Raw genomic sequence first — 10,920 nt, forward strand, 5'->3', positions numbered from 1 at the left:
ATCCATAGTCTCACACCCCATATATGGACTATTAACCGATTACACTTTAATCACCTTTCCTCCAGGACTCTCCTCTAGTTTATTCTTACAACAACTCTTTATGATAGGTTAGGATGAGAGAGGATGTGAGCCCCAAGGTCACCTAGTGGGGTCATTACCGAACATCTCTTACCTTTCCATATACTGTCTTCAGGTAGCATTTCCCCACGAGGCCCTGGGGCCTCTGCAGCTGGTTGCTCTCTGCAACTATGTTGTTCCTGATGGTGGTATTATCAGTGTACTGGGGGTCAGTGGGAAGCTGAGACATCAACACAGTTTCAACACTGTTCTCTTCAGACTGGTCTGAGTCACTTTTCACTCTAGCCACTTGATGGATTTGCACTACAGCCTCTGGAGGGTGGTTAATGTGTACATTCACAAGGGAAGGATGTATCGAAGCTGAAAGAAAAGTTAGACATTTACCAGTGTAAACATTATCTCTCTTGGAATGCAGGCACCTACAAACCAGCACAAGGTTTCCAGGATGGAAAGTAATAGAGCAGATACACTTCAAAAATTTAGAAATCCACGGTAGTTACAAAGTCACATTGGTTATCACACCAAACAGCAAATCAAAAATCAACCATCACTTATAGCATGTAATGTACAAGCCGATGAAATAGTGTCTGGCTTGGAATAAAGCCCAGAGAATGACGAGGAATCTGTGAGCTTCAGAATTTGGACAAAATGATTAAAAGCACCCATCACCTAGGCAGGTTTCTGTCTGGGCTACATAGAGACTATGATCTCAAAAAAATCCCTGAAATGAGTACTCTTATGAATGTAATCTGGTAACAATGAGTTGGATCCAAACCTTATATTCTGCTGGCAGAAGCGCTCTTCTTCAGGCAAAGGAGAAGAAGTGATTTCACCTCTTACTGTAGATCCCCCACATGTTGCCCAGTGCAGTTTCTGGGGAGGGGGTCCTGTCCCCAGGGGCATGTTTGGGGGTGCAGTGGCCAGTAGCAGGGGGTGGGAAATTCTTATTCTGCAAGCAGAGCTCCACTTATGTTAATTTAAAGACACTACATTGGATCAAATTTTAATTAATATCTCAAATCTTTTCTTACATTAAATCTCATAAATCTCATTTGTAAATGTTTTATATTGATCTGATTTGAGAACGAATTTGGAGATGCTTCAAAAGAGCAGCAAAAGCAACAACATATTCACATGAAAAGTCCACAGCATGGGCGCGATCACATGCAGAATTAGCCGCGCCATAGGCACGAATGCCGGCAGATTTTATGGGCGCGATCACATGCCAACATCAGCCAAGTGTCCCGCTCCCGTTGGCAACCCGTTTTGCTCCATTGCAGAAGTGGGAAAGAAGTAGCTTTGGAAAAAGTGCAGAAAAGGGCAACTCGAATGATAAAAGGGTTGGAACCCTTTCCCTATGAGGAAAGGTTAAAGCGCTTAGGGCTCTTTAGCTTGGAGAAATGACGACTGAGGGGAGACATGATTGAGGTTTATAAGGTTATGCATGGGAAAGAGCAGGTAGAGAAAGAGGTACTTTTCTCCCTTTCTCACAATCCCAAAAAAACCCTGACTCACCCACGGTTGCGTCTGATCACGCAGTGGCGGGCCACCCCCGCAGTTCCCAGGGACTGTGTGATCGCGCAAATGCGGGTCAAATTCCTGCGGAGCAAATAGCCTCGCTTCCCCCCCGCATTATCCCGTGTGTGAACACTGCCCTTTTGTACCTTTTTTCGCTAACACCTCCATGTGTACCCATTTTGAAGCAAACACTGTTGAGTACTACTACTTTAGGATCATTCCTAGTTAAGAACTGTTAGGGATGCATTTAGAATGAAAAACAAGTCAATGAAAGACCCATCCCTCTTTAAAGGCACTTGTAAAACCGGGCAATAATTTTGACACTACATGACAAGAACATTGGCGTCTCTTATGTTCTTATGGAGTAAAAAGACACAGGGGAAACCCAGTAGCAAAAGAGTTTGCTACGGGCCAGGAACAGACTTTCCTCAGTGTGATCACAGCAGCGCGCTTCCATGGGGTCAGGATGGTCTGCTCGGGCCATCCCGACTCCATGTCATTTTTCCCCCCGTTTTGGTATGCGCATCATCACACACTGCATAGGGAGCACTCGGTGCAGAGATGTGAATCATCAATCCCTTGTTGAAGAACACCGGAAATCCGCGCCCCCCCCCAAAAAAACCCTGACTCACCCACGGTTGCGTCTGATCACGCAGTGGCGGGCCACCCCCGCAGTTCCCAGGGACTGTGTGATCGCGCAAATGCGAGTCAAATTCCTGCGGAGCAAATAGCCTCGCTTCCCCCCCCCACATTATCTCGTGCGTGTGAACACTGCCCATAAGTACCTTTTTTCGCTAACATCTCCATGTGTACCCATCTTGAAGCAAACACTGTTGAGTACTAGTTCTTTAGGATCATTCATAGTTAAGAACTATTAGGGATGCATTTAGAATGGAAAACAAGTCAATGAAAGACCCATCCCTCTTTAAAGGCACTTGTAAAACCGGGCAATAATTTTGACACTACATGACAAGAGGAATGGGTGGTTCAGATATAAGTAAAGTGGACTTCATACACCTGCAACCTGTGAGAACCAGCTTACCAAGATGGTTGGACAGAGGAAGTGTGTACATAGACTGCCTCATGGAGCTACTAGTCAGGCTATTTGAAGACCTCCCCACTTGCTTTCTTTCTGGTTTTACAGCTGGCAGGTGGCAAAACTTCCCTGTTGAATTAGATGGGCACCAACATTCATCCCTGCCAACACAGCGCCCTCCATTTAGACAGGGAATCTGGCAGAAATCTGTTAAGAGAAAGACAGCCGCAAGATAAATATATGGAAATAAATGTATAAAATCCAATTTTAACCATTAAATATACCACAGACTTTCTCTGGGAAGTAACTCACACAGGCTACACGTTCACTTCAGTACCTCCCCGTCATCACAGAAAAATTTCAGAACTAGAAAAATATCTATTCTAGAAAAACCATGAGCCAACAAAAGCATTTAGCTAGCTTCACTTCTGACAACACATTTTCACCTACAAGGCTTAAATTCAGCTTCAGCTTTCAGAATATGTCTGTAGGTGGGGACATGGCTCAGTGGTAGAGCATCTATTTGGCATGCAGAAGGTCCCAGGTTCAATTCCTGGCACATTGAGTTAAATGGGATCAGGTAGTGAGTGAAGTGAAGGACCTCACCCTGAGACCCTGACGCCAGTCAGAGTAGATAGTACTGACCTTGATAGACCAGTGGTCTGATTCAGAATACTTCTGCCAGGGAAGAATGTTATTACTATGGGCTAGAACAGGGTTCTTCAATGAGTTGCCAATGGATACCATAGTGCTCGCCAATACTTCCCCTGACACCTGCCAGGTTTTTCAGAAAGTGGGCAGGATTATTGTAAGGCAGGGCTTGTTATTGGTTGCCCTCATTCAAATAAAAGCAGCTTCCTTGACTGCAACAGGCAATGGAGGATTAGAAGTACTGGTAAGCACCAGGGCATAAAAACTAAGAAAAGCCCTGCTGAATCAGACCTGTGGTCCATCTAGTCCAGCATTCTGTCTCATACAATGGCCAACCAGTTCCTCTGGAGGTCCAACAACAGGCCTTACAGGATGAGGCCTTCCCCTGATGTTGCCTCCTGGCACTGAGATTCAGAGGTTTACTACCTCTGAACATGGAGATTCCATCTAGTCACCAAGGCTAGGAGCCACTGATAGATCTATCCTCCATAACTCTAACAAATCCCCTGTTAAAGCCATCTCTGCCTGTGGCCATCCTCTTGCTGCAAATTCCACATTTAATCACTTGCTGTGTAAAGAAGTATTTCCTTTGGTCCATCTGAATCTACTGCCTATCAGGTTCATTGGATGCCCTCAAGTTCTGGTATTTTAGGAGAGGAAGAAAGAGTTCTCTTTGTCAACTCTCTTCACCCCATGCATAATTTAATAAACCTATCTATCTCCAGTACAAGAACTCATGAACACTCAATGAAATTGCTGAGCAGTCAAGTTAGAACGGATAAAAGGAAGTACTTCTTCACCCAAAGAGTGATTAACACATGGAATTCACTGCCACAGGAGGTGGTGGCAGCTACAAGCATGGATGGCTTCAAGAGGGAATTGGATAAGCATATGGAGCAGAGGTCCATCAGTGGCTATTAGCTACAAGGTATAGATAGGAACTCTCAGTCTGGGGTGAGTGATGCTCTGTATTCTTGGTGCTTGAGGGGAGGGGCAACAGTGGGAGGGCTTCTAGTGTCCTGGCCCCACTGCTGGACCTCCTGATGGCACCTGGTATTTTTGGCCACTCTGTGACAGAGTGTTGGACTAGATGGGCCATTGGCCTGATCCAACATTGGCTTCTCTTATGTTCTTATGTCCCCCTCTTGTTTTCTCTCTAAACTGAAAAGTCCCAGACTCTTCAGTCTTTCCTCATAGGGAAGGTGCTCCAGTCCCCTAATCTTCTTGGTTGTCCTCTTCTGTATTTTTTTCCAGCTCTGCGATGTCCTTTTTGAGATACAGTGATCAGAACTGCACACAGTATTTCAAATGAGGCCGCACCATAGATCAATACAGGAGAATTATAATATCTGTCATTTTAATTTGTGGCTGGTGGTTCCATTTCACATTCAGGCTTCCTTCTTTTTATTCCCCTTGCTCCTTCCCTCTCCTCCCCTCCCCTCCTCAGGCTTTCCTTGATTTCTTTTTATTCCCCTTCTATGATGCTTTTGCAAAATGAGGAGGAAGGTATTGTGCTTAGCTCTGCCTCCTGAGACAGACATTTTTTGGCTCCACCTACTGAGGAAGCCACTTTGGGGTGGTGCTGACCCCAAATTTCAAAGGTGCCCACAGGCTCAAAAAAGTTGGGGACCCCTGGGCTAGAAGAATATCAAAGAGCAAAGGAATGTCCAGTGTGGCCAAAGAAAGGTTTACACCAAATTTACCAGCCTAAGCCAAACTCAATTAAAGACTTCCATGTAGAAACATCCTAAACAAAAATCAGTCATAAAAAGTTAGCATTTGCTTTTTCTGTTCCGGGAGCCTGCTCAAGGCCATTCCAAATGGAACCACACAGAGTCAAACTCTAGAGCAGTGGATTCATATAGCTGATTGGTCCAGTTCACTGAAATTTCCTATCAAATTTCAGCAGCAGCAAGATCAGAGGGAAGGTTCAGCTGCTTTATTCATTGGGAATAAGCAACCAAAAAAGAAGGGGAGCCAGTGTACAAGGATAGGAACAAAGCACAAAAACCACTGACTAGAGATAACCAATATATGAAACGTGTAATAATAATTCAATAATGCAAAAATATAATTATATAACAATATTGGCCAAGGTGTAACCAAGATACAGAAAGAAGAATAAATGGAAAGAAAAATAAAGTCCCAAGTATTTTACTGTGTCTCACTCCAGTAGAGTTGTAATATCAAAGTCTAGTTTGACGTGCAATTCATCATGGAGTGGACATTTCAGAAGTTCCATAAGCCATAAAAAGCCATGGCGCGTAGTCCGGATGCTGGCTGCCACATTTTGAGTTGTTCTTATTCAAAAGCAATAGGCTATAAGGGGACCCAATCTCAGTAGAAGGCACATACAAAGCCAGTATAATGGGAAGAAGTTAGGTGACGGGAGTCAGACTCCAAAACAAATGCCAACGAAAGCAGCAAACTGGCCCTGGCAAGAAGAAATGCTGCCTTGCCTGTCTGTGACTGTAAGCCAAAAACCTGTTACATTCAGAGCAAGGACTGATATCTGACCCTTTGTCCCAGAGAGGTCAAGACCAGTCTGAGAGAAGACTTTCTTTTTCAGGCAGATCAAGGCATCATAATCCTCCAGCTCTGAATTCTACTTTTACAGGCAATTGCTAGTCTGGCAAACAAAAGAAACAGAGGAACTTAAATAAACCTTGTGAAATGGGTCAGACATCTTGGAAGACTCACAGATACGGAAGCCAGATTTGGGATCATGGTCATGTCCACCCTGGCTGTACAGGGTGGTGGTGTCCCCTTTCTCGCAGCTATTGTAGCAGCGGCCATTTTGACAGGTCTGTTTACAGATTGTGGGGGTGAAGACAATCTTTATCTTTCGGATTTTTTCTGTCAGATTGGCACCTGCGGAGAAAAGTAACAGAGCCAGAAGAATACAGATTTAAGATTCTGACTATGGGCTGATCAAGCATGACATGGTTCTCTTAGGCACCTTGCTTCCCCTCTCCCTCTTATGTTTATCATGAAATCTAAATGTTCCTTCCTCTCTGGCCCTAACTTCATGTTTTATCATTTTTCCTGGCCTCAAAAGTAGACATGATGTGGAGATCCATGATCAAGATCTCTCATTTTTATGACAAAACAATTGTGTGGGGCTCCTGAGATCTAATCTATACATGCAGCAGACTATACATGGAGTAGACTCTGGAAATGATAGAAGTAACTGTGTCATTTCAAAGAACAGGTGGAGGATCACGGTTTGGTTTTGTGTTTTCCATTTTATCTCTCTATCTATCCATCTATATTTTACTTACATAATTTCTATCATTTCCAGAGTCTACCACCTCATTAGACAAGCTTTAATACTCCCCTACAAAAACACAATTCTCTGCAAGCAGAAAAGTAGCACAGGAGGAAGCAGGTGGATTCGAACTGTTTTCCTTGCCATGCTAGATGCTTTTGCTTGTTTTTTTTACTAACTGAGATTTTTCTTTAAATGTAGAGGAACATTAAAACCTGTGAATCACCCTCTGCAGTCTAAAATCCCTTTGTCACCTCAGCAATCTATCTCATTGTGCTAAATGCAAAGACTGTGTCTAGTCTGATCAGGGAAGCAGTGCTAGAGAAGAAGGTGTTAAACTCCTTTTCCTGGTCTAAATAGTTATCACCAGCCCTGGTTTATCCCCCACCCCACCAAAGCACACAGCTTCAGAAGATGCAACTTAGAGCATGGAATTAGTGTGGAAGGAAAAGGCTAAACAAGCCCCTTCTCCAGCTCAGCTTTCCTGATCAAATTATCAACACCATGCAGCTGGAGATTTTTCTTTAAATGTAGAGGAACATTGAAACCTGTGAATGACCCTCTGCAGTCTAAAATCCACTTTGTCACCTCACCAATCTATCTCATTGTGCTAAATGCAAAGTCTGTGTCTAGTCTGATCAGGGAAGCAGTGCTAGGGAAGAAGGTGTTAAATTCCTTTCCCTGGTCTAAATAGTTATCACCAGCCCTGGTTTATCCCCCACCCCACCCCCCAAAGCACACAGCTTCAGAAGATGCAACTTAGAGCATGGAATTAGTGTGGAAGGAAAAGGCTAAACAAGCCCCTTCTCCAGCTCAGCTTTCCTGATCAAATTATCAACACCATGCAGCTGTTTTGAAAAAAAAAAAGGGGGGGGGGGGGGGAATAAGATCCGGATCACAAATCTTCCAAATCACATCTACTATGGCCACATGTGTTTGGCTGGCAAATCTTTGCATCTCCTTCAAACAACTTGCTGCATATAATAGGCTTTTAAAAAAACTTTATGAAAACTCTTGTAATGTTACCTTTTCATAACACATGATAAGAAACTTATAAAGCAACATTATATACTGTTAAGAGAGGAGGGCTGACAGCAGTAATTGCAGGTTTTGTTAGTTAACCAACAGAATTTTTGAGGAGTTAAACAAACCACTGAAATTTAAAAAGTGCGGGGAGAAAAGAAAACATTAAACAAAATATCATTGGAATATTTCTACTTTATATTTTTTCTGCCCTTTTAACTGCTGTCCTTGTCCCGTTTTAATGGAGGAGATGGAGAATGTTATCCTGAGGCTTGGATACAATAATAATCCACAATAATAATGCCTCCTCCTTCATAGCTCAGCACAGTATATGGCTGTGTTCCAGTCTGTTCCCTTCTCCCTCCAGCTGAGAAAAGAGAGCAAAGTCAGAGCCAGGCCAATTAGTAGAGACGGAGGAGAAAGGAATAATGGAGAGAGTAATTATGAGGGTGGAGGTGTCACAGATGGAAGAAAAGAAGTTGACATAACATGGAGAGAAGCAGTGTTTTGGGTGGAAGTGCAGAGAAAGTTTACTTTGGTGCACTAAGAAGGGGGAAAGTTTCAGGATATGGACAGGGATGATGGGAAGCTCTTCTGGAAAAGGGCTAATAACTGAAATTTATTTCCCTATACCTGGGTTGAAGTCTTTATGTGATGAAGAAAAATGCCTCTGAGCATATGAATAGTGCCTTCCCATCACTCTGAATACCCTAATCTTATACACCTAGAATGAGAGAGCAAGGCACCCAGGGAAGACGGGATGGAAATCAGACAGCCTTGAGACCCCAAAATCAGCAGAAGAAACTGATCACAGCTCTGAATACCATTAAAATTCTGATGTCTCCAACTAATAGAAACAGAAATGGAATAAAAATATAGCACATTTTTCAGGCTAGTAAAACTCAGCAACATTAAACAGGAATATAACAGGGCAAGAGCCTCCTGGCCTGGAACAGCTGGCTAAATCCTGTTTCAGTATCTTTTTGTCCTACACATCTGTGAAGGCCCACAGGAGTTTAGTCTTTTTCTAAAGGAAAAAAACCCTTCATCTTTTGTTTTCTTCCCCCCTCCCTTTCTGACTTTTATTTCCATGATTTAATTATTACATTTTACATTTTTCTAACATGTTACAGAGATTGCTGGCACGTTTCAAGGGATATGGAGTCACAAAATAGCTATAACCTAACCAAGAACCCTCCTAACAACCTCACACAACTGCACTCAGAAGATTTCCATTTGCCAAAGAATAAAACATTCTGTGGACCTTACCCCAGAGAGATGGAGCAGGCTCTGGATAGGTCATGCGAGGCCCAGCACTGTTGTGCTCAAACCCATTCCCATTGGGCAGTGCATTGGATGTGAGCTGACCATTATTAGCAGCTGGATAGCGTCTGACTGTGCGGGAGGGCCCCGTGTGCTGCTGAGAGGGAACAAGGGAACCACTTCTGCTCTGAGTTCTGCAAAAAGGAGAGTTACATTAATGCTGGTACAGCAAGGTCGCACTGATAGTCCCTTCTAGTAGCTCATGATATTAAAAGCTGTCTGCATTTGAGGGAGACAGCAAGACCCTCTCCAGTAGCTCAGCTGTGACAAACCAACATTTATTTGTTTAATATACCTGTATACCAGAGTCTCCAAAGGTTCGTCTAAGGTAACTTTCAAAACAAACATACAATGCAATATAAAATGTTAAAAGTAGAATATATGTAGAACAGTAAGTTGCATTCAACTTCTCCTAACATAAAACTTGATTGTTTGGTTGTATGCTTAAGTGTGTTATGGTTACAATTGGTTATTTTTATTAATGTTTATCAGATGTCAAAGCTATTGTATTGTATTGAAATCGTTAAAATTAATAAAAATTATACATTCAAAAAGTAGAATAAATAGCATAAAAACAAAAAAGATTTTTTAAAAAACACATAAAACTACATACACTGAAATCCATCAGCAAGAATTGAACAGATAAAATAAACAGCAGAAGGCCCCAGATATCAGCTACTGACAAAAGATTTAAAAACAAGTTTAGCTAGGTGCCACAAAGTTAACAAGTTTTCTACCAGCAGGAAAACAGGACAGGTATTTTACAGACAAGTTGCCACAACAAAAAAGGCCCTGTTCTTTATGGCCACGCACCTCGTTTCACTAATGCAGGACATCAGAAGATCATATCAAAATTTATTCAAGTTCTATGCAAGCAGGAAGGCTTTTAATTATACTGGTCCTTGACCCTTTAGAATTTTAAATATGAACCAGCTCTTTGAACTGCACCCCAAAACAGATATTCAGTAAAGGTCCTTAAGCACAGTTCTGGCTCCTCTCTTTCCCAGAATAGGTACAACATACTTAAATTTATTTTCCTCTTCCACCCCCCACTACTTTTTCCCTTTGTTTTGTGTTTCTTAGTGTGTCAGTGTGGGATCCTGAGAGTTCTGGGTTTGAATCCCCCCTCTACCATGGAAGCTCACTGGGTGGCCTTATGCCATGTTCTGGCAGCCTAACCTACCCCACAGGGTGCTTGCTGTGAGAAAATGGAGGAGGGAAAAACAATGTTCTATGCCACTTTGGGTCCCTATTGGGGGAAAAAGCGGGATATAAATCCTTATACATATTTGCAATTTAGTCTGGCAACATTCTATGCGGTGCCAAAATGAGTTGGCTGAATGATCTGTCACTCAGAACGTGTCCCTAGCCACTGGCTGCATTGCCTGAGTCCCGCCCAGCCACCACTCTAGAGTACTCGTGTGCCATTGGCTGGGTGCTGGGCAATGCTCCCTCTAAGCTGTGGAGTCTTGTGAGCAAAAATTCTACTTTGTGAGCTACTAGCATTAAAGTTGTGAGTGAGCAATTTGGGGGCTGCATAAATAAGTTTGCTCTGGAGCCATACTTCCTGAGCTAAGACAAAAATGTGTGAGCCACAGGCTAAAAAACTGTGAGCTAGCTCACACTAACTCGGCTTAGAGGGAACACTGGTGCTGGGTTTGCTTCTCTTCCCCGCCCACTCCTTCAGCCACTGTGCCCTCTCAGAATTTCTAGGCAGACGGCTTTCTCTCTTGACGAAAACAGTTGCCTCCTGTCGGAGACCAGGGGTCATTTGGGGGGGGACGCGGGGGGACGCCATCCCCCCAGGTGAGGTGCGGGAGGGCGGGGCCTGGAGCTCCCTGCTGGTGCCCGCTGGAGGTCGCCGCCGGCTGTGGGGAGGACACACTTCCGGTGATGTCAGGGTGTGTGGCATATGCTAATGAGTTATGCTAATGAGTCCCCCTAGCTCTTTTTCTACGAAATGACCCCTGTCGGAGACTAACTGTTTTCCTCAGTAGCTGTTGGTAGGTGTAACGAAATGGCA

General features: G+C 43.5%; 1 protein-coding gene across 1 annotated transcript in view; it reads right to left on the reverse strand.

The window, feature by feature from the left end:
- Positions 1-287: 287 nt before the first annotated feature.
- Positions 288-10,920, reverse strand: part of LOC107112044 (latent-transforming growth factor beta-binding protein 2-like) — a 62,262-nt gene continuing 51,629 nt past the window's right edge. Inside the window, exons 4-8 of the mRNA XM_015413109.1 lie at positions 8,844-9,031; positions 5,984-6,154; positions 2,639-2,839; positions 352-438; positions 288-298 (exon numbers count right to left, since the gene is read on the reverse strand). Of these exons, the coding sequence (XP_015268595.1) occupies positions 288-298; positions 352-438; positions 2,639-2,839; positions 5,984-6,154; positions 8,844-9,031 (658 nt within the window). The remainder of the gene's footprint in view (positions 299-351; positions 439-2,638; positions 2,840-5,983; positions 6,155-8,843; positions 9,032-10,920) is intronic.

This window comes from Gekko japonicus, unplaced genomic scaffold (assembly GCF_001447785.1).
Source record: "Gekko japonicus isolate JY-2015 unplaced genomic scaffold, Gekko_japonicus_V1.1 scaffold3916, whole genome shotgun sequence".
NCBI lineage: Eukaryota > Metazoa > Chordata > Lepidosauria > Squamata > Gekkonidae > Gekko > Gekko japonicus.